Consider the following 24,407-nt stretch of genomic DNA (forward strand, 5'->3'; position numbering starts at 1 on the left):
AAAGTATATTTTATTTATATTTCTAACTTTGTATAATCTAAATTTAAACAATCTATTAGCAAGGCATTATTTTTTTTAAATTATATAATAATTTAAAAACATAATAATGATCTATTTGGGTATTGTTGTTTGCAATACATTTTGTTAATATTTTAGCACACGATCTTTTTTTAGAGGCATGTCTAGTTCACCGCATTGGACTTCAGTTATTTTCTAATTTACTGCGTCTGGTTCCGAGACTAATTTTATCAACTTAGGGGACTTTCTGTCCCTCTAAATGATTTTGGTAACTCTCTCGTCATTTACAATTTATATACAACAGTATGTGTCTCACTATTTTTATTTAGTTAAATCGAGTAAAGACAGTAGAGAGCAGGATAATAATTATCATTGATTAATAATCTCCATGATTTATCAATTAAAGATAAAATTAGATTAGTTTGTGTGAAACATGTACGAAAACATCATCAACATCAAAATCAGCCAATCAAATTGTTTGGACTCATGCTAATTTAAATAATAAAGTGCACAACATACCATCCAGAGAGACGAAATTTGTTTTTTTTAAAGAGTAAAACATGGCGTCGTATGCCTATGAGGTGAGTGTACATGTTAAATACATTTCTTTGTAAAATGTAGGAAGAATATTATATCTTGTGTCAGTATATGTTAATGTAATTCTGTGTTCGCGGTTACTGTTATCTTGATTTGCAATGAGGCGGAAGATAAAACAAATAGCAATGGTCAATTTGAATGGTGAACGATGGATTGACGGGCACCATATTTGGGTTACATGATCATTATTTCAATTTTAGGTTGTGAATAAAAACTAGTGATAAAGACGATATTGGTCATCCCGATTGTAGCACCACCCGCATTGGTACAGATAATTGTATAATAATTGTGGGGGACAGTATTACAGTCCAATTAAGGCTGCTATTTCTTTTCATCTAACCCGACGTAAAATGGTATCATGTTAATTTTGTTTATACCGTAAATCTTCTAATTGTAACTCGGTGTTATTATTCTTTGATTGTTTTTTAGGGTGGGTTACTATTAGAGTAGTGGGTTACTATTACTAATTTTAAATTAGGCACCTGAAATAGTAACCAACCCCAATTTTTCCGGTCAGCAAATCATAGCAAAATAATAAAACAGTACGAAGAAATAATTTATTTTATAAACTCAAAAACACTCAATCCTCCTCACTCCCGAGATCAACATGCATTATCTCATTGTTTTCAAAATACGGCTGCATCATAAACGACCAGTCTTCATAAATGTCATTTTGTCAATAGTTTTTGTGACTCTAATATTAACCCCCTTGGGTTGCTATTTGAGTAGTGGGTTATTATTTAATAGATTGACTTATTAGGTGGGTTACTATTAGAAGGGGTGTTACTATTACTTTACGGTAGGCCTACTTTTTTGTGAAGATAAATACTAATTTAGTATTGTAACTTTTTCGCTGAAATCCAGGGATGAATGTCGCTTTCGTGTGATTTTATAAAAGTGTTCACGGGAATAATGAAGTTATAAACTAGTAATTACATAGTAGAGTATGTCAGTCCTTAAGTTTCTCGAAAAAATGTTTGGATAGCCTCCTTGTCCAGACATTGAATATTGGAGTTTTATTCCCTTCTCAAAAATAATGGTTCAAAGTTATTAAAGTATACTGTTTAATGTAAAATTTATGAAAAAACTAAGCATGTAAATAAATTGTATTTGTTTTCATTTATATATCGACATTTTTGAACGTTTTTTTTCTGTTATAAACTTCCAAGAAGGTCGAACATGTTCGAAGTCCACTTTGGTATACCGAATATAACTCGCATTCGGTACATATGTGTGATTAGAGTGTGAAGGAAAAACAGATCACGGGGGTTTGTTGTTGATCGAACCGTACCACTTCCACAGTAGCTGCTTTATGATAGTGCTAATATAATGATGGCCGAATTTAGAGCTTTACATTTTGTTTTTAAAATCGCAGACAGGGCAGCAACTGCTAAATTTTACAAAGATGTCCTGGGAATGAAGGTAGGCATTTAAGTTGTTTAATATCAGCCTATAGGCTAGCTAATAAAGGCTATTATAATAGAATAGGGACTAGGCCTAGGTAGGCTAGGCCCTTATTTAGAGTAGCTACTAGGGCCTAGCTAGTAATGTATAGTGTAGAGTAGGGTCCGAACGGTGGATGGTCGGGCATGACCGAGGCTCTCTAGGCCCAGACATATTTAGTAGCGGAGTGGACAACAAAAAGTCTGCTTCTTACACCTTAGGTATATAGAGAGAGGCATACTCCATGTAATTTAATTATAATATATAATTTATTATGTAATTAATTAAATTTTATTGCAAACTATTCAATAATTGAATCAAATTTGTGATTTTAATTATACAATTAATAGAAACATTTGTAAAATAGATTGTTACATAATCACAATTACAATTTTCATTGTGATATTTCTAGTTTTTTTCTACTTACTTTCTCTACTGAAAATTGTTACAAGTTTTTTAAATATGGCATTGCCAAAAACATAAAGTTATAAGTTATATGAATCAAATAAATCACATACGTGTAGATAAAAGTCTCTTAAAAGTATTTCATATGACATTTAATAATGATGCAACCATTTAGTAATAGAACTTATAAAAAAAAAATATTTTACCTGATACATGTGCAGTATCAAGTCTAGCGAAGTTAAACATCCGCCAGTATCATGTCTACTGACAGCAATCTTAATCCCATGTGGGATACTGTAGTTTTAGTAAAAGATTGTTTAGAGGTTTAGGTTAAAGGTTTTAATTAATATTTAGGAAGTTATGGAATAATGTTTAACATAATCAGACGTGATATTGTCCGTGAATTGGCTGTTTTATTTGTTATTAAATTATATTCGTAGTGGATAGGGTGGTCAGTATCTTCTATTACAATAATAATAAAGTCCATTAATTTGTATTATTTATGATAAATGCATTCACGTTTAATGTCTTTGGTGCAATGAGCCATAATAATAAAGTTATAAGTTATATGAATCAAATAAATCACATACGTGTAGATAAAAGTCTCTTAAAAGTATTTCATATGACATTTAATAATGATGCAACCATTTAGTAATAGAACTTATAAAAAAAAAATATTTTACCTGATACATGTGCAGTATCAAGTCTAGCGAAGTTAAACATCCGCCAGTATCATGTCTACTGACAGCAATCTTAATCCCATGTGGGATACTGTAGTTTTAGTAAAAGATTGTTTAGAGGTTTAGGTTAAAGGTTTTAATTAATATTTAGGAAGTTATGGAATAATGTTTAACATAATCAGACGTGATATTGTCCGTGAATTGGCTGTTTTATTTGTTATTAAATTATATTCGTAGTGGATAGGGTGGTCAGTATCTTCTATTACAATAATAATAAAGTCCATTAATTTGTATTATTTATGATAAATGCATTCACGTTTAATGTCTTTGGTGCAATGAGCCATAATAATGTTAATATATGCGAATTGATTTAGTAGTTTATGTTGGAAAATAATGAAATAAGTTATGAGAGTATTTTTGTGTATCGTAAAACGAATTTATTTGGTGAATAAATTATAATAATTAATATGATATGATGTGTACATGGAGGCACCTGTTCATTTCATCCATGCATAATTAATATTAATAATAATATTTAAATTATCATACATATGTTTTATTATATAGTTCATTTTTTTTTATTTCATGTATAAATTAATATTAATAAATTATAATATTTTAAATTATTATTTAGTTCTGTGATCTAACTATCTCTATATTTGTTTACATTTTATCTACTGGTTCCTCTCTCTATCTTGCAACACCCCACTTCCCCCCCCCCCCCAACCCTTTCTGGACCACTTTTTTGGTATACTGTTCAGACCTGCTAGTGTTAAAAGGTAGGACAGAATTTTCCAAAAGCCGGCGAGCAGTCTTAAAGTAACAAATAAACTAAAATTGCATTTTCTTGAGAACTACTTGTCCAAAAAACTTCATTTTTGTACAAGAGGCAAGAGTTATAATTTGTGATTTGTAAATTTAAAACATAATTTGATTTAATGTGCACGTTTTTTTTATGCGAGCAGTTTAAAAAACCTATTTCTTTTCAAATTCACTCATTTGATTTTCGCGTTGCTGTTCTATTGTTAGTCAACTGAAGCTATTGTTAATTGAAAGGCTTGTTACATAACCATTACACCAAACTCGCATACACATGCTTGTAGTGAAATGAGCCTAAATCACAAACAGCATTAAGACACACACAAATATATATATATATTTCTTTTTTACCGGAGAAATCTTATGTAGGAGAATTTTACAGTAGGCGGAGGTATGCACTCTCGGAGTTTCTTTCTAGTTTAGTTCTGTGATCTAACTATTTCTATGTTTTTTAAAATTTGTATCTACTGGTTCCTCTCTCCCCCACTCTCTTTCGCATTCCCCACATCCCCAGCATTAAATACAAACAACAATAATTATATGCAGTAAATTAAAATGTTTTATAAATAATGACTGGAAAACAATTTACATAGAAAGCAAAATTTTACTCTCATTGCAAAAAACTATAATATATACTGTATTGTAAAACGAATCCATTTATTTGGTGAATGAATTATAATATAATGTGTACATGAAGTACCACCTGTTAATTTTATCCATGCATAAATAATATTATTAATAATAATATTTGAATTATCATACATATGGTATTGTTCTGTATAAACATGTATGTTTTTTTATTTCATGTATAATTAATTTAATAATAAATTATAATATTTTAAATTATTATTTAGTTCTGTGATCTAACTATTTCTATGTTTTTTAAAATTTGTATCTACTGGTTCCTCTCTCCCCCAATCTCTTTCGCATTCCCCACATCCCCAGCATTAAATACAAACAACAATAATTATATGCAGTAAATTAAAATGTTTTATAAATAATGACTGGAAAACAATTTACATAGAAAGCAAAATTTTACTCTCATTGCAAAAAACTATAATATATACTGTATTGTAAAACGAATCCATTTATTTGGTGAATGAATTATAATATAATGTGTACATGAAGTACCACCTGTTAATTTTATCCATGCATAAATAATATTATTAATAATAATATTTGAATTATCATACATATGGTATTGTTCTGTATAAACATGTATGTTTTTTTATTTCATGTATAATTAATTTAATAATAAATTATAATATTTTAAATTATTATTTAGTTCTGTGATCTAACTATTTCTATGTTTTTTAAAATTTGTATCTACTGGTTCCTCTCTCCCCCAATCTCTTTCGCATTCCCCACATCCCCAGCATTAAATACAAACAACAATAATTATATGCAGTAAATTAAAATGTTTTATAAATAATGACTGGAAAACAATTTACATAGAAAGCAAAATTTTACTCTCATTGCAAAAAACTATAATATATACTGTATTGTAAAACGAATCCATTTATTTGGTGAATGAATTATAATATAATGTGTACATGAAGTACCACCTGTTAATTTTATCCATGCATAAATAATATTATTAATAATAATATTTGAATTATCATACATATGGTATTGTTCTGTATAAACATGTATGTTTTTTTATTTCATGTATAATTAATTTAATAATAAATTATAATATTTTAAATTATTATTTATTTCTGTGATCTAACTATTTCTATGTTTTTTAAAATTTGTATCTACTGGTTCCTCTCTCCCCCAATCTCTTTCGCATTTCCCCCTCCCCCACATCCCAAGCATTACAGTATACAAACAACAATAATTATATGCAGTAAATTAAAATGTTTATAATGACAGGAAAACAATTTACATAGAAAGCACAATTTTACTCTCTTTGGGATGACATTGCAAAAAACTATACTAGTGTATAGTCATAATAATATTTTGCCCTTGGAGGTAATCCTAATTATAGCTGAATTATTATTTTCAGACTATATACTATTAATAAAATATTTAATTTAAAAAAACAATCTAAATTGATTAATTTACTGTAGGCCTATATGTTTTTACTGATTTCCAAAATGTTCTTTTTCTGCTTAAACTAGATAACATTTGTTCATACACCATAGTACTTTAAATGATCAAGCAGTCAACTTAAGAGTAGAGTACAGTAAGCTACATGTGTGAGATGACACAGCAAAAAACTAACCCTTTATGTTACTGTATTATGTAAATATTTTTGATCTCTGATTTACTATGTGTACACAACACAAATATTATTCTCTTTGTTTCGTGTCGATATACCTGTAAGTTATTGTGTCAACAGAAGTCTTTCTAAATGAAACAAAACAATTTCAATTTGTTTTATTGAATGTATGGGAAGTGAACCCTGATATTGAAAGACTTCCGTTAATTTGTTGTTGGCATACCAAAGGTCCTTCTTTTGCACCTTCCAATTCTTCGCATTAAGACAATTTCATCAATTGAATGTTTTTAAATAAATCTAAATTTAAACAAATGTAATACCTTTGTTTATACTCATAGCATATATCCTTTGATAACTCTATACTCCTAAGATACAATTTACACTGTAAAATGTAATACCTATTACAATATATAATCTTCTGTACAAAAAAGAAAATAAATTTGAAAATGATGCAGGCACTGGATTATATAAGATTGTTGGATCACATGATAACTAAATTAATATCCTGTATAAGCTACTCTTTATTAAAAGAAAACACTGTATATATTTAATCATCTAATGTTATACCTCCATGATTTAATAAATTTCAAAATCTGCATGTTGGTCATATGATAGCAATCACAAAAGTGGAATTAACTGTTGTAATTAGATTGGTTTAAAGATTGGTTACTTTAAATATTAAAAGACCTGTAGAAGATATATTGAGAAAGACATTGCCACTGTACAAACATACAGTAACAGTATATGTTTCCAATTGCTAAGTACATAACAAGTTGAATCTGGGCACTCTGGTCATTATAATTGGATGAAGATGAAAAAAACAAAAACGACTATGTAAGAAAAAATAAGTTTGTTAATGAAAATGTGTTATAGATAATAATTATGTATAAAAAGAGGAATGCAGTACTAGTAGAAACTATGTAGAGAAAAGATAAAAAACAAAAATCAATGGAAAATGTGATAATATGTAATTTAAACAAATGAACAAAACGTGTATGTAAACAGATGGTGAAAACAAACATTGTTAATATAATAATATGTATAGTGTATTGAAATGAAAATTTGTTTAGAGAAAAATTATGTAAAGAGATAGGAACATATGTATGGAAATAAAAGTGGGATGGACCCACATAAGATAAAAAAAAGAAAGAAAAAAGGTTGAATATGAAATGTACTTGCTAGGAGATCAACAATTAACTAGATTTGTGTGTGGGTATTGATTACATAATTTTAACATTTTAACCATGCTAACATTAACAATGATTCGTTTCTATTACAGTTTCTGCGACATGAAGAATTTGATGAAGGATGCAAAGCCTCATGTAATGGGTAAATAAGGGTCTGCTTTTTTAGGCCTGGACACATCATTTTTTTCCTATGAGTTTAAAACAGAACTCATGAATAATTCATGAGTATAATTATGACATAAATATGTTTAGTCAAGTGGTAAAGGCTTCAGACTAAGACACTGGAGCCCTGGGTTCGATGCCGATCAATAGCATGTCTTTTTTTTTAATAGTTGAGAGAGATTATTTAGAGGGTAGAATGAAGTAGATCAGCTATCTTTTATCATAGAAAATAATGAAGGTCATGCATTATTCATGCGGCCAGGGCAGATCCAGGATTTTTAGCTGTCGTAAGCACATGCTCCTAGCGCTAGCTGCCAGGATCCACCACCATCATGAAAATATATAAATATTTTGTACTTTTTTAATTGCATCCAAAGTCAATAGTAGAATTTAGATGAATGATACAACAATTGTGGTTGAATAAATTTAGAATTATTATAATATTAATATTTAATAATAATAATAATTTCAGGCCATATAGCAGCAAGTGGAGCAAGTCTATGATTGGATACGGAGATGAAGACAGTCACTTTGTTATTGAGCTTACGTATAACTATGGCATTAAAAATTATGAAATAGGAAATGATTTTCAGGTAATTATAAATACTTTTTTTAAAAATAAAATAAATTCAGTAATTTCTGGAAGAATAAATCTAATTACTGTATTATTTAAAAATAATGTTGTCAGAGCAGTCAAACAATTTAAAATCCATTTCAGACTGATTAATGAGGTTAGTAATAAAGCATGTAGAAAACTCTATTATCAGAAAGAGTATTATTAAATGATATGCTTGCAGACATACTAACAGTGGGGTAACAGCTATGAGCGCTCACTGGCTAAACCCAGGCGGGGACCACAGAGCATGAGCAATCCAATGCAACTATCCAATGTTGGTGGGCTCTTTAGGAGTGCTAAACCAGGGGGCTTTTCCCTCTGCGTTACGCCACTGCCCTAAATGATGATTAATTATTTATCTTTTTATTTTGATGTAGGGGATAACCATTGAGTCATCTAAAGCTATCGAAAATGCCAAGAAGGTTGACTGGCCTTTAACAAAACTCTGTGATGACACGTTTGTTGCCGTGGCACCCGGTGGTTACAAGTTTTACCTTGTAAATAAACCTGAATCAGGAGGTAGTGTTCAAATACATCTTGGATTAACTTGTAGTAGTGTTTTATTCAGTAGAACCCCTATTAAGGGGACACAAAGCCAACAAAGTGTCCCCTTGATAGAGGTCTCCTCTGAGTAGAGGCTTGCCATAGTGTTAAAAGATAAATATTTCCCTTGTCCTAATCAGGCTGTCCTCTTAATAAGGCTGTTCTCTTAATAAGGCTGTCCTCTTAATAAGGCTGTCCTCTTAATAAAACTCTTCTCTTAATAAGGCTGTCCTCTTAATAAAACTCTTCTCTTAATAAGGCTGTCCTCTTAATAAGGCTGCCCTCTTAATAAGGCTGTCCTCTTAATAAGGCTGTCCTCTTAATAAGGTTGTCCTCTTAATACGGCTGTCCTCTTAATAAAACTCTTCTCTTAATGAGACTGTCCTCTTACTAAGGCTGTCCTCTTAATAAGGCTGTCCACTTAATAAGACTGTCCTCTTAATAAGGCTGCCCACTTAAAAAGGCTGTCCTCTTAAAAAGGCTCTTCTCTTAATAAGGCTGTCCTCTTAATAAGGCTTTCCTCTTAATAAGGCTGTCCCCTTTATAGGGGTGTCCCCTCAACAAGGGCACCCCTTTATAGGGGTGTTCCAAAGGAGAGGTTCTGCTGTATCTCATAAGCTATTGGTTTGTTTTAGTTGTGCCTAAGAGTTGAATAAACTGCAAATTGTTTATTCCAGATCCAGTTAAGAAAGTAACTCTTGGTGCTACAGACCTGAAGAAGTCTGTTGGTAAGTTTTACATGTTGAATTGAAATACTTTATTTATACTGGGTAACCTCTCTTCAGTCAAAGACTGGTCTCCAGAGGGCCAATTTATGATCAGTGGCTGTTATGTACAGTACTAAAATGTTTGTAGATGGCAGTTAAGAGAAGAAATTTGTGTTTGTATTTAACTATAAATAAGTTTTGTATTTAAAGTAAATCATAAAACTCTATAAAGTCAGCCCAAAACTTTTATTTGTACAGTATTACATTATTTTGTTGACATTTTTCATATCAAAGATTACTGGTCAAAACTCTGTGGTATGAAGGTGTACTCCGAGGCGGATAAGACAGCACTGTTAGGCTACTCTGATAACCAGTGTAAGCTGGAGTTGAACGACCTTGAAGGTGCTACAATGAATCATGCTTCAGCTTTTGGTCGTGTTGCTTTTGCTTGTCCAAGATCTGAGGTAAAGAGTTTATTTTCACCAATTCCTACACCTTAGTTTAACAGGGGTGTGTAATTTAGCCGTTTCAGCTGTTTTTTATAATAGCTCCTGTAAAGCACACAAATCTGTTGAGAACATTTTAGTGGGGGTTTATTGTAACCCCTAATTATGCTCAAATTCCACTTCAAGTTGTCCTTGTGTTCAAACCCCTGTAAAGCTCTGTCTACACTATCAAACTAGTTTGACAAAAAAAGTGTGATGTGCCCAAATATGGTAGTGATATGCCCAAATATGGTAGCGATATGACATCATGTCCAAATTTGGGCACATCACTCTTCAAAGCTCTGTCTACACTATCAAACTAGTTTGACAAAAAAAGTGTGATGTGTCCAGATATGGTATTGATATGCCCAAATATTTGTAGCGATATGACATCATGTCCATATATGGGCACATCACATTTTTTGTCGCATTAAGTTTGATAGTGTAGACAGAGCTTTCGATGTAATATTAAATAACCAGAGAATGCAACTATACATTTTTTGTTTCTTTGAAGGAAATTTTAAACATAGAAAAATAATTGTATGCAGTATTCAATAACTTTGCTATTCATTGTGTAATTCTGCAGCTTCCAGATCTTGAGAAGAAAATGAAGGAACTGCAGCACACGATCCTCACACCGTTAGTGAGCTTAGACACGCCAGGGAAGGCTACTGTAGAGGTGGTCATATTGGCAGACCCAGTGAGTGCTCAAAATATGTTACACAGTTTATTACCATATATCCTCTGGTATAATCCCACTCCAGACATAGACATACTATACCCGAGGAAAGCCTGGTTCAGGAAAAAAAAATTATTGCTAAGCATTTCTTGTAAAAACTCATCTGAACTGGCTAGAGAGAGGCCTACATCCAGACCAAAAGTCAATACTGGGACTATTACCCTTGGATATGCCTGTTTGTGATATCACACATAAAGTAGGGAGTGGGATTAGACCTGAAGTGGGATAATACCTGAGGATATATGGTAATAAGATATCAAAGAAAATGATTTCCGTGCAGTGAGCCATTTATTTATCTGCGTGCAATAATTATATTTATATTTTTAGGATGGTCATGAAATCTGTTTTGTGGGCGATGAAGCATTTCGAACTCTGTCCCAGACCGACCCTAAAGCTGATGAACTGATTACAAAGGTAATTTAAAACGATTAAATCTTTTCAATTTACGTACAGTATGTGTGGTATATTTTGTATTATAACTGGTTAAATCAAATAGGAAATTACTGGATAAAATTATAATGCTGTGGGTATCAGTTAGGATTGGAGTTGTGGCTTAGTGGTTATAATGCTTAGCTACCACTCCAAGGGTTCTGGGTTCAAGTCCCATCACATGTCAAGATTTTTTCTAAGGACAAAATTACAACTCCACTCCCAAAGACTTGTAATAAGACTTTGTTTATGTAGAGCATCTTGTGTATATGTTTGTCTTGTGAAAATCTGAGAGTCCCTAATGATCAGCAATTAAATATAATCAGTGGCTGGATCTCAATGGAGATATAAATAATAATACAGAGGCCTGATGCCCCTAGTTCAGGAATCCTAAGTGGCCCTGCAACACTGGAGACCTTTTCTATATATTTTAAAGCCTGTTGTTTCCTCTGGGCTCTGCTCAGGGCCCTTGTAAGCTCCGGGGCCCCTGGGTTTAGCCATGAGCGCTTATAGCCATTATTTAGACTCTGAGCAGGAAATAGGCTAACCAAAGACAACCCATTAATGACAACAAAAAACAATAAAGTGTAGAATAATAACAACTTTTAAAACTTGTTTCTTTTGTCAGGCAATTGAAGCAGATAAAAGTGACGAGTGGTTTGCAAAACGCAAGAAAAAACAGGAACAAAAATCTTAGAATTTGTGCTTTAATTAATTTACTTTAACTTGATGAATATATTATTATTTAAATGTAAGAACACTTTGAGCTACACATTCACATATATAAAAAAATACATTGCTAGTTTACTGTAGGAATAGTATGATACGTATTCGGAAAAGGAAAAATATTATGGCACACAAAACTTATTCTTTTCATTGACAAAAATTAAAACACCTACTTGTGGCGCTTGTGAGGACATACAACGTAACAAAAAACGATAATATAGAATGGAACAAGTCTAATACGATTGTTATACAAACAGCAATCTAAAGTGTTATAGTGACAGTATATATAGTATAAATTTTATATATTTGGGTTTCTATTTTTACATGGGATTATTAATTATTAGATTAACGATATTAGCATACCACTACCACCATCTTGGGTCGATTGACTTAAAAACTATCTTTTTGTACCGCCTATTTAAAGTTATTTAAAGATGTATTGTGCCCCAAAAACATGAAAAATAAAGATTAAATTAGATTAGACTTTGAATAGGTTATTTTGTAGTTTTAATCAAGTTAATAACTTCTGTAGAAAAAAAACGGGGAAAAAAGGGTTTTCACTTATAAAAGGAAAAAATAAATGGTTCAACCAAAAATTCATTGGTAGCAGCCAATTTGACTATTTTTTGTTTTAAATTACAGTTTTTTAGGTGAATAATTTTTTTTTCGATTTGATTTTTGGTAAAAGTGGATAACTACAGTACTATGTGGCATTAAAATGGCATATTCAACAAAAAAAATTGTCAATAATTATTTTTTATCTTTATCATCTTTAACTAGATCGAGGTTAATTTAATATTTTATAAATAAACTCCGACTAATTCGCCTGCATTATTACATACATGACCGATTCAATATTGCATAAATATTAATTAAGTGTGCAACAGCTATTTCTACCGGGTTCTAAATTGGAATCTGTTGTACCAATATTTGATAAGTGATTTTCAAACGTTTCAATAGACCTGATTATTTCATCGACAATTCTTAAAAAGCATTCGTCGATGTTGGTATTATTGGCTGTACTGACTGTGATGAAATCTAGAAACTCGTGTTCTTCTACAAAATGTCTCACTCGTTCGGTTCTCACTTCATCCTCAACGTGCTTCTGATGTTTGTTCCCAACTATTAATACAGGAATGTTACCTTCTTCGAAATCGCTGCAGTATCTATTGCATTCATCATTCCTGCGGAAATATAAATTTATTTAGGCCTATATTAATTAAAGATGTATTGTCCCTCAAAAATAAAATCAGACTTTGAATAGAATATTTTGTAGTTTTAATAAAGTTAATCACTTTCGTAGAAAAAAACCCGGAAAAATCAATGTTTTCACTTATAAAATGACAAAATAAATGGTTAAATTCATTCAAAAACTCATTGGCTGGCAGCCAATTTGACTATATTTTGCCTTAAATGACAGTTTTTTTAGGTAAATACATTTTTTTTCGATCCAAATTTGGTCAAAGTGGATAACTATTATGTGACATTAAAATGGCATTTAAAAAAAAAAATGTTTAAGAATTATTTTTTCAGGTGGGTAATACATCTTTAAGTTTTTTTAACGAATTGCGCGTTTTACTGACAAAGGCTACACTAATGGTGAACGTGATTTTAATTGATTTAGAACATTTTAGTTGATGTAGGTAGACGCGAGCAAGTGTAATCTAGTCGTATTCAAATACTGTACACATTACCATTTTGGAAGGTTGGTGAAGGAGTTGTTTGCATTGTTGACGTCATAGACGAATATGAACCCCTTGACACCTTTATAGTATGATTGTGGTATACTGTTGTGTTTTTCAAGACCTACACAAAAATATTAGAACTGGAAGTTACGAATTGAATGTGATGGGTACAACTGTTTTACGCAAATTAACTTGTATCTTATTAGTAGTATAGTATAATATAAAAACTGATTGACTTCTGTACGACTACAAAGTAAGTGGCAGGAAACACAAAAGGGAACTAAGATAAAATATAGCATTTCAATAAATATATCAGAAAATATACACAAGAAATATAAAAAAACATTCATAAAAAACCAAAAAACAAGCAGAAAATGATTATAATTGGTTAACTTACCTGCCGTGTCTCTAATTATCAGCCTAACTTTTTGTCCATTTCTCATGATAACTTTCTCTTGGATGTCACTAGTATGTTTATAATCTTCATTCATGAACTTTTTCAACAACGTTGTCTTTCCGACGCCTAAATCCCCCAGTAAAGCGACCTGTATTCTTAGTTCCAGAGGTTGCATTCCCATGGTGGCTTCAATTATTTTACACAGGAATTTCACAGGATCATTAATGCCATCATATATGATTTATTGAACATTTAGTCGGTCAAAAATAGGCCTACTGGATAGACATCTACCAAGTATTCGCCATCGGTCCTCAATAAGGTTATAGATAAACATTGGGTTTTAATTTTAAAAGGATCTTTGAACACCAGATAACCCAATTGTTTATACGCATACTATAAAGTACAGATCTCAACTTTGTGCTTCAAAGGGTTTCAAACCGCTTGTGTTCCGTTTTTTGTTTGTTTTTTCACATTCACCGATATTATTATCACCACAACCGTCATAGGCCTACATTAATGATTGCGAATTCAAAACAATTTCATTTACAACACCTTCATTTATTTAGAACTACCATTTTCAAAGAGTCTACTATTTCAATTAACTATCAACTATTACATTCAATAAAGTTGATATATTGTCAATTAATTTTGACTTAATTTGACTAAATACAATGAAAGTAGTAAGCTTTTAAATGAGAAGTAAGATAAGATTATTCAGTCAACTACTACCACAAAGTAATTGTAACATAACTAAAATATTATCAATTTTAAATTGTTATTCGATTGACCGACTACATCGAATTCTAAACACATATGAAATATACTATAGATTAAATGTAATTCGATGTAGTTTTGTCAGCTTATCACTGCGTCAACTACTTCCACAAAGTAATTGTAATATAACTAAAATATTATCAATTTTAAATTGTTATTCGATTGACCGACTACATCGAATTCTAACACATATGAAATATACTATCAATTAAATTTAATTCGATTTAGTTTGTTCAGTGTTTCACTGAGTTAGCTACTTCCGCAAATTATTAATCATTGTAAAATTAAAAATCAACAATTATTATTTGATTACATTTTAAATGTCATGAATACATTAGTTTCGTCTTCAAACGTACCGATTCGGTTACTTCGGCGGCGTCGTCCTGTGTAGCAATGTTGGTCATTCTTGTAAGTAGCGCAACGGGAGTTATCATGTTCTTTATTACATGAAATTATCTTACACTTCATAAGAATCTCGTCAGATGCTCGATCCATGAATTCAAATGACTTGATGGAGAAACGATGATCCAAACCTGAAGAACTAAGTATCACCGATTGATCTGTACCACAACCATCTTGAATGAAAGTGTATTCCTGTACCGTTTCTCTTGCTAACGTATTTATTGCCTTACAGCTTTCGATGGCCACGTTTTTAGAAGAGGTACTTTTAGCAGCAAAATACATGACGTCGTCTATTTTTACTGCGGCCGTTTCGTTGATATCATTTCTATAACCAGAGTCCTCGTACATTTTAAGGTAAGCCTTAAATCTTCCGGTCGCTTTGTATTTTACAGGTGTGATGGTTGCAACTGTTTTGAAGTATACGTCATTAACAACAACTCCTGCCATTTCACAAATAATTTCTACTTCAACATTATGCTGTGCTCGGGTTATCAGAGCACCTGGGAAAATTGGCGTAGGGTCGTCTCGGATTGTGTTGTAGAAGTTAGTATGATTTTCTGATGAACGCTCAATACTGGTTCCGCACTCATAATAACTAAATTTCGCCAGGTAGTACTTTGGATCATCTTCAACTTCAAGTCTGCATCTTGTGTCCTTGAGGTGAAGTTCACTTGCTGGAATGTTATTCACGTACGTTTTAGGAATGCGGACTTTTATTATAGAATTACCACATTCTACTTCCGGTTCTGGTGGCTTAGGGATTTTGAATTGATAGATGGAAGCGACATTTGTCTTTGCAATTCCGCCACATAGACCGGAATAGTCTTTAACACCAGCTCCTTCATCCACAAAAACCAAATATGATTTTCCTCCTTCTAGTCCAGTTGGTGCACGGAATTGAAGAATAGTTGGATCACCTTTTGGGAATGTTACTTCACTTTTTTTACGAGCATTATACTTAACAATTACATTCGCAGTGTCATTTTTTATCTTGATGAATGAATTTTTTTCAGGACGTCTAATGTTTGTATTAAATTTGATTGTCCAATAATCTTCTGTTCCCTCGTACAGAGATTCTTGGGCCGGGGTCGACTCTTCTGGTAGAATAGAGGGGGCAGGCTGTTCATCTTTGACAGGATTAGTGGAAAATACATGGACTCGTGTAGATGTCGGATCACTTTGAACACCATTATCATCTATTGCCGTGAAGCTGAACACATAAATTCCTTCGGCTTCAGGTTTGAAAGACACATTTGCTGTTACGTTTTGGCCGGGGACAATGGCGCCTATTATCAGTCCTTTTCCACTTGCTTGGATTTCTTTTATTTTTGTTTCATCTGAGCCGTAAGCAGTAACTGAACTGTTCCATGTTTCTCCAAGACCAATCTCAGAACAATGTTCTATCTCAATCTTTGGCACTATACATGAGCCGGGTGACGTAACTTCGAGTAGAAATTGGAATGGTACTGTGCTCTTAGCTTTTTTGTAACTTTCATCTTTAAAATCTTCAACCATAACGGAAGCGGCATACCAACCTTTCGCACTATCTTCTCCGGTATTAAACTCGATCGTGCATGATGTCGTATTAAGTGTTGTAAAATCTGTCGGACGTCCACACACAGGATCAGTATTACCAGTGCTATCACTTCGTCTCTCTGGGCATTCGTTAGTACTTGTCCATCGGCATTTAACGGGGTCTCCGTCTATATCAATGGGGTTAAGATCGATAACTCTGTTACAGCCTTGTCTGACTCGATGAACTGGTAAAATAGCCATAACTCTTGGAGAATTGTTCAATTTGTTTGAAGTGTCAACTTTGGTCAGTAGTGACCAACATTTTCCAACACCGTAGTTTTGAAGGTAAATCCAGCTACTATCTTCACATTTGTCTTTTGTTTTAAAAGCTATTGTGAATGCCTCGCGGTCTGCCTTATAATCAACGTATCCATCAAAAAGACTCCATTTCATCTCTTTTGAAGTGAATTGACATTCAAGATTTAGCGGTGAAGAAATTATTTTATTTTCACGGCAGTCTGTACAGGTCAAAGCAAGAGCTGTTTCTGTTTGCCTTTCTTGTCTAATGAAATTACAAAAATACTCGTCTTCGTAGTAGGGTTTATGTTCAAATGCGAGTTGCCAAAAAATACGGATATGTTTTTTTCCAAGTCGTTCCCAGTAAAACGTGCCACCACGATAGTGAGTAGCGTACACCCCAGCTACCACCAAGGCCATAAAGAGTACCAGAGTCTTCATAATGACCTGCAAACAAATTAAAAGTCATGGCTTAAAAAGATTGCTGGGTACCTATATTTCAAAGAAAATGTATCTAGTACGGGAGCAAGATATGTCGAGGCATATGTTTAAATGTAATGTTCCGTACTTCTCAAGTATTATTATAGAGAAGAAACGCCCCTAACAATATGTAATATATCAGAACTATACGAGTATGTAATTTTTTTTATTATTACTTCCTAATTTAGTTGACTGAAAATAAATGGTATCAGGTTATAGAATTATCTTCCATAATTGATTGTTTTTGTCTTGTGTGAGTTCGTCCCACTTTTATTATGATACTTAATAATAAATATATATATATATGAATGGCTAGTGTTGCCCGAAAGCTCTGCTAACCTTTCTGGCTGTTTTACTTTATCGTTTTTATTATAGCTTTTTGCTTTTTTTTGTATCTCCATTGAGATCCAGCCACTGATACCCACAGCATTGTCATTTTTTCAGTAATTTGCCTTTGAATTTATGTATATAGATATATAAATGAAAAAATGACAATGGAGATACAAAAAAAAGCGAAAAGCTAAATCAAAACGATAAATTAAAACAGCCAGAATAGTTAGTTATATGACGATCCAGTGTTAAAAGTAGGTCTCATAAATTAATATAGCTTACATTGTATATAGGCCTACATAAGATGATTGATTTCGATCTTCCATCATTCTTTATAAAACATTCGGCTTCTTTAAGTTATTACATCCAACACATTTACAAATACATTTATGAAATGGGGTCGAACGTCACACTATTTCATTATTAACATATGGTTTCAGCTTTTCTAATTTTCACATATTTCTATCTTATATTCATGGCACTAACTCTTTTTCTACCCAGCACTTAATATAATTAAATTGAAAGTATTAAAATAAATCATATTCTAATGTGCAATTAAATAACAACATACCTGATATATCGTACAGTTGGAAACAAAGTTGCAATTGTTGCTAAGCAGAGAGTTGAAAGTCGGTTGAAAGGCACCAAACGGGAGAATGGAACAGCACCAAACGGGTGCAGAGTGTCCTCTATTTATCATGAATAAAATGTGGAAAAACGCTACACGTATCTCCATAATCTAAACAATTTGGCGACTTAGGAATACATTTTCCAATTATTGTTGATATTGTTTTACATTTATAATCAGACAGCAATAACAACATATGCAATGTATCAACAAACAACATGACCTAGTTTTAGTAATATGTATCCATATAAATGCGAGTGTCCATGTATTATATGAAAGTTGATAGTGAAATGTTTTCCCATTTCCTGCTGTCTTTTTGTTTGTTAATATTGAAATGCAATTTAAATGGCATAGACACATGATTAAGTATTTTATATATAAATATATATATTAATACAGGTGTTTTATTTAACTTGTTATTAACTAAAAACTAACAAACAGCAGGTCTGCACTTAGGGAGCTTTCGATTTGGGACGGCCGACGACCAAACTACGTCTTGTTCATTGTGCGCATGCGGGAATATCGGGGTGTGTCTTCACTCCTTACCTTGACATAGATTTCATGGTCTATAGGTCCAGGCGGCGACCTATATTTGTTTTTTTTTTCTTTACTGAATACAATTTTAATTCCTCATTCATTTACATCATTTTCGCTCGTATTCACGGGTACAATGTGTTTCTTGGAGTAGTATGGTGGCTGGTCTATCCCTTAAGCTTGATTCCACTAGGACGCAACGCAAATACGTAGACGCAACGTAAGTGAATTGACCAATCACAAGCGATGAATTATTCGAAATGTCGCTTGTCATTGGTCAACACGCTCGCGTTGCGTTTACGTTCTTGCGTTGCGTCCTAGTGGGAACCACGCTTTAGCAAAGAATATATATCACAAGAATGAGTATTCCGCGATTTTTGCATGAGAAATTTGTAACAGAGAGCTCCATAGAATGATGCCCGCCCTCATAAGGGCGGATGTATACATACTAAATAAGACTTGATTTAATAGATATTATACATGTCACATTAAATAGAATTATGATAATATATTTTGCAATTGTAAACCATTTTATAATACATATTTATTAACAAACTAGTGTACATTCACTTTTACAGACAATTATTTACTAACATGCTAAATTAGTTCACAAAAAAGGCCTAACACAGCAACACCAAATCAACGAATCGTTACTCAGCATGGCCTATTCTTTACCATTGCCGCGTACTACTCTACGCCCGGTAAATTAAGTATTGTTTTTATGATATAAATTAGTATAAAATACATGTTATTAATAGGATACAATGTTAAATTTCATTAACATTTATTAGTTTTACCAGAAACAAGTTAAATATAGGAATATTATTAAACTATCCTTCGTGAAAACGCGTAAAACACCAACACGCCCGGTCACGCTATCGTAGCGCCCGGTTGATGAAGCGAACTGTTTATACGGCAGTTTTTACTAAATAAATTGCATGAAACGAACAATTAAATATCCAAACAGCATTTAACATGATGTTGGCATGTAGTTGATAACATTTTTTATCATGAAAATACTACCAGTGGTCCAGCCTTTGATTAGTGTAACCGTCACAATAAGTTGTATACATCCCAGATACATCCTCACTTATGGCGGCGCCCTACCACATGGACAATATTACTGTTACAGGGAAAATCGCGGATTACTCATTCTTGTGATATATATTCTTTGGCTTTAGCCAATTAAATACAGTACGTCGTCGTTTAAAACTATCTTTCAATCCCCTAACATTTAGGCTACATATATTTATGCTACCCATTATATATTATATATGATCTTTGTACTAATAAATGTGTCAAAATGGAATACAGTAGTAGGCTTAATATTAATTAAAATTTTTTTTTAATAATTACAATTTTTTTAAAGTATTAATATATACTTGTGAATACACCATATTGTTAGAAGCATACAAACTAATCATAACGTGGGGTGACGTCGGGCTATACACAACACATTTCATCGAGCATGGTTCACAAATTGATACAGTTCCCATAGCTATAGTTGCATAAACAATACCACGGTGTTGTTATTGTAGCTGATCACCATTCGCATTGCCACGTAATGTTTGGAATGCATTCATACAAATGTTGCTTTAAAAAAAAACAAGAAAATAGATCAGAAAACAAATAAAAAAAATCTTTTAGGATTCAAGTATTCACCTTTCATTTTTAAATCCGAAATTACGTAATCACGAAATTTCACTTCTTGAAAGAAGATATTTCCATCAGACCGAAATAGATATCATTTATGTGTAATGTGAAAGTGAAAACCTATGAAGCAATGGACATTGGTCTTTAAAGTTAAAGCTGCGTTCCCATTGGACGCAACGTAATGACCCATACCCAAATTACGTAATTTGGCCAATCACAAGCTGCAGTTAGGATGATCCGCCGCTTGTGATTGGTCGAATTACTTTATGCAACTTGCTGGAGGGAGGGGGTGGTAATGGTGAAATTGATCTCCAATAGGATCTTATTTTGTGAATGAGCTTTACTCTGATAATATGTTATGGTGTAATACCAAGTTCAATATAATTGTAGACTTTGTAAAGTTTATTGATTGTTCTTTATTAGGAAGATAGCATACAATATGTTATCAGTTATTTGAAAGTATTGTTTATTTACAAAAACAAGTAATTCGTGGATATCAGTTAATAATATTAAATGACAATAAGACATATCTATCGCAGCACATTTTACGATCAAAAAAATTGTTTGAATATTTTACAAGCTTGTGACGAGGCGAGTAAATCTTCATGATGACTGAAGAGCATCTAAAATAAATGGATTTTAGGGGTTCTGAACTTTTCTCGGCCTGCATGTTGCGCTGTTTTTGTCCTCCTTTACTGGCGGAAAAGCAGCATAGAAGTGTTATTTCGGTGTCCAATAACCTTCAACAACGACAATCATCTAAATTCATTCGTAATTTTATTTACACATATCTAACTTGTTAAATAGCATGTACACCGAGCTAACCCGTATTCGTAACCAACCCTCCGATTGTAAATCTGTCTATTTACCCGTTTATGCCTTACGTCATTCACCAATATTAATCAAGCATGACGGATTGTAACTAGCGCCATCACATATGTAGTCTTCAATTACTACATTTTTCACGATTTACAAATCGTTCTTTTAGTTGTTTAGCTGTAGTATTGTCTCATTACGTTCTGCAACAACTGTTTTTCTTGGATTTGTATTTCAGCTTTATTGATGGAGTAGAAAACATACGTCGCAGACATTTACCTTGCCTTTCAAAGTAATTATCGACTATTCTTAAAAAACACGCCTCAATGTTCGTATTATTTCTTGTACTAATTTCGATGAAATCTGCTTCTAAATGATTCGCAAAGTTTCGGGCTTGTTCGGTAGGTACTCGGTCTGTATCGGCTTCTTGACGTTTGTTTCCAACAATTAAAATATTGGTGTTTACAGGATCATTGCAATTTCTATTGTATTGTTCAGACCTATAAAAAAAAGACATATTTTATACATTTTAATATAAAAAGTAATCTGATTCTTTAATATTCAATCCTATCAAATTGATAATCCAGGCGTTTTAGTCGTTGATACCACGGATTTAAATAATTCCTCTCTCATAGAGGACCACAAACATTTGGCTACAAATTCAAATAAATAATTTCGATATTTACCATTTCATAAGGTTATTAAATGACTCTTTGTTGTTGACGTCATAGACGAAGATAAAATTTGTAATTCCTCTATAATATGACTGTGTTAAACTTCTGTATCTTTCAAGACCTAAAAGAAAATAATGTTTGAACTTCCTAGGTCATTGTTAATTTTACACAAATTAATTTGATTGTTAATATAATTTAGATAGAAATCCACGTAAGATGCTTGTACCACTTGTTAGATTGTGCATAACCTTCTCAGAACAAACTTTATGGAATTACTTAGATGTACACTTACTGAATGTAAAACCATAACCATTTTAAAGAAATGTATACATTATTATTTATCAAAATATCATGAGTAAATGTATGTTGTTTTCATTTTTCTTTATTCTTCTTTTTTTTATGTTTCCATATATAAGTTGAGGTTAAAACATGGCGTTTAGGGCCTACATATTTCTTTATTCAACAATTTATAATATTTTGTTTTGTTTAGGGGACTTTTTACTTCTAACCAGATCTTAAAAAAACAAACTTGTTATGTTATATACAGTACGTTAAATATTTATGTTATATATTTATGTACTATTACATTATTTTTTTCTTGGTTGAATAAATATTATGAAACACAAACACAACACATTTTATTCTCTATTCCTGACAATATAGGTTACATGTAATTAAAAGCATAACCGTTGAAGGTGTGGTGCGGTTGCGTCATAACTAAATTAGTGATGTCCTAATCATTAGTTGTAGGAAACAATTAAAACTGTTCTAATAAACCTTTAAACCATATTACAAACGGTCCTGAATTCCTGATTAATTCTCTACGAACTTTCTCATTTACCAGGAAAGTTTAACTATACTTTTTATTATCTTTATTATTGAGTAAACAGGTCGTCATTTGACTGATTTCAATTGACATGAAGCTCTGTCTACACTATCAAACTTCATGTGATGTGCCCATATATGGACATGATGATGTCATATCACTACCATATTTGGGAATATCACTACCATATTTGGGCACATCACATTTTGTTGTCACATAAAGTTTGATGAGACAGACAGATTTTTGTTTCCTTTTTATTACTTAATTTACATAATTGAATAATACTACTGTTATGTTATTGTCTTCATTTCATGATGTTGTCGAAACATTTTGTATTATTGCACTGCTGAAGTAGGGAATATTTTTTTTTATATTAATAGTGAATAGAATAGATAATTATAGAAAGGAATCTTACCCGCTGTATCTCTGATATCCAATTTAATTTTTCGGCCATTTCTCTCCATAACTTTCTCTTGTGCATCTGCAATATCTCCATTAGTAACCAGACAATCTTCTTTCATAAACTTCTGCAGTAGCGTTGTTTTCCCGACGCCTGCATCTCCCAGTAAAGCTACCCGCAATATCGGGTAAAGTGGCATACTTGCGATGTTGTTTAGCTGCCAGTAACTTCTACTTGTGTAATACTTCTCTACGCATTATAGGCCTAATTGAATTTTAGATAATGTATTCTGGTATTCGATTAGCGTACTATTTCCTTAGGAAGCTGCACCAAATCAGTATGTTGATTATAAGGTAAACGTGCGAGTCGAATTGCTTTATATAATCAACAGGGAATATCCCGTGCCTATTTCTATTTGTTCACAGGATACCGTTCTGGTCATGTGCTGAACTATTTGACATACCATTATTTGTATTGATTTCCTATTATATTCTATAAATAGGGTTGTAAAAACACCCGTTTAAACACCTATTTAGAACCGATTCAAAATTTCCAGTAGGCCTCCTTCATTTTGATAACTAATTAGCCTACTAATAATCAGTAATACCAATAAATATAGGCCAAATAGGCTAAATGAAGAGCTGGACTCAGTCCTACTGTAGGCCTATATGTCCTATCTTTTGCATCAACGTTATTTAGGTCGGGGCTAGACCGGCCGTGTACATGCGGAATAGTTAGTTATGTTCACTATTCGTTAACAGTTATACACGAACAATTATAATAATATCAATTCGGAAGACACCACACTGCTTATCTCCACATGTATGTATAGTTATGAGTATCATAGTAAATTATATAATACAGCATCTGTATGTGGTGCCTGTAGAGGGTTATGTAACACGTGTGGTGCTATTATCTCTTCCTTTTTTTCGCTATTAGCATTTAAATAGTTATAAAGTTTCCAAGAGTTGGCTAAAAGTACGATATTGGAATACAAGTAAATGATCACTGGAAAAAAATCTGTGTAATCAAATTCGTCGTGCACTGTTTGAAAGTGGTTTACAAAGTTTCGGTACCCCTGTGACGATTTGAAAGAGTTGTAAAGTCACTGACCTTTAAACACTCGTCACCACTTGACTAAGACCTAGAGTGAAAGTAAGGATATAGGAAGCAGCCATAGGAAAGTACTATAATAGTTCATATAAAATTCCAAATT

General features: G+C 32.3%; 4 protein-coding genes across 5 annotated transcripts; 1 reads left to right on the plus strand and 3 right to left on the minus strand.

Annotated features, from left to right (window-relative positions):
• The first annotated feature begins 533 nt into the window (after nucleotides 1-533).
• LOC144834531 (glyoxalase domain-containing protein 4-like) lies at nucleotides 534-12,520 on the plus strand. 2 transcript variants are annotated; one of them, XM_078689367.1, is made up of 9 exons: nucleotides 534-599; nucleotides 7,466-7,515; nucleotides 8,008-8,128; nucleotides 8,529-8,670; nucleotides 9,372-9,422; nucleotides 9,696-9,865; nucleotides 10,473-10,586; nucleotides 10,953-11,039; nucleotides 11,683-12,520. In XM_078689367.1, the coding sequence occupies exons 1-9, from the start codon at nucleotides 579-581 to the stop codon at nucleotides 11,749-11,751; spliced, it is 825 nt and encodes a 274-aa protein (XP_078545493.1). In that variant the 5' UTR covers nucleotides 534-578; the 3' UTR covers nucleotides 11,752-12,520. The 2 variants fall into 2 exon arrangements, with proteins under 2 accessions (XP_078545493.1, XP_078545492.1); XM_078689366.1 differs by lacking the exon at nucleotides 534-599 and adding an exon at nucleotides 1,877-2,037.
• Nucleotides 12,521-12,648: 128 nt separating this feature from the next.
• LOC144835607 (ras-related protein Rab-12-like) lies at nucleotides 12,649-14,043 on the minus strand. The gene is made up of 3 exons (XM_078690688.1): nucleotides 13,863-14,043; nucleotides 13,475-13,586; nucleotides 12,649-12,964 (listed from the first exon to the last, which is right to left on the minus strand). The coding sequence occupies exons 1-3, from the start codon at nucleotides 14,041-14,043 to the stop codon at nucleotides 12,649-12,651; spliced, it is 609 nt and encodes a 202-aa protein (XP_078546814.1).
• Nucleotides 14,044-14,419: 376 nt separating this feature from the next.
• Nucleotides 14,420-18,313, minus strand: LOC144834532 (uncharacterized). The gene is made up of 2 exons (XM_078689368.1): nucleotides 18,232-18,313; nucleotides 14,420-17,297 (listed from the first exon to the last, which is right to left on the minus strand). The coding sequence occupies exon 2, from the start codon at nucleotides 17,289-17,291 to the stop codon at nucleotides 14,946-14,948; it is 2,346 nt and encodes a 781-aa protein (XP_078545494.1). The 5' UTR covers nucleotides 17,292-17,297; nucleotides 18,232-18,313; the 3' UTR covers nucleotides 14,420-14,945.
• Nucleotides 18,314-20,964: 2,651 nt separating this feature from the next.
• On the minus strand, nucleotides 20,965-23,603 carry LOC144836199 (uncharacterized). The gene is made up of 3 exons (XM_078691440.1): nucleotides 23,207-23,603; nucleotides 21,978-22,086; nucleotides 20,965-21,791 (listed from the first exon to the last, which is right to left on the minus strand). The coding sequence occupies exons 1-3, from the start codon at nucleotides 23,388-23,390 to the stop codon at nucleotides 21,488-21,490; spliced, it is 597 nt and encodes a 198-aa protein (XP_078547566.1). The 5' UTR covers nucleotides 23,391-23,603; the 3' UTR covers nucleotides 20,965-21,487.
• Between the last annotated feature and the right edge of the window lie 804 nt (nucleotides 23,604-24,407).

The sequence above is a fragment of the Antedon bifida genome, chromosome 2 (assembly GCF_963402885.1).
Source record: "Antedon bifida chromosome 2, ecAntBifi1.1, whole genome shotgun sequence".
NCBI lineage: Eukaryota > Metazoa > Echinodermata > Crinoidea > Comatulida > Antedonidae > Antedon > Antedon bifida.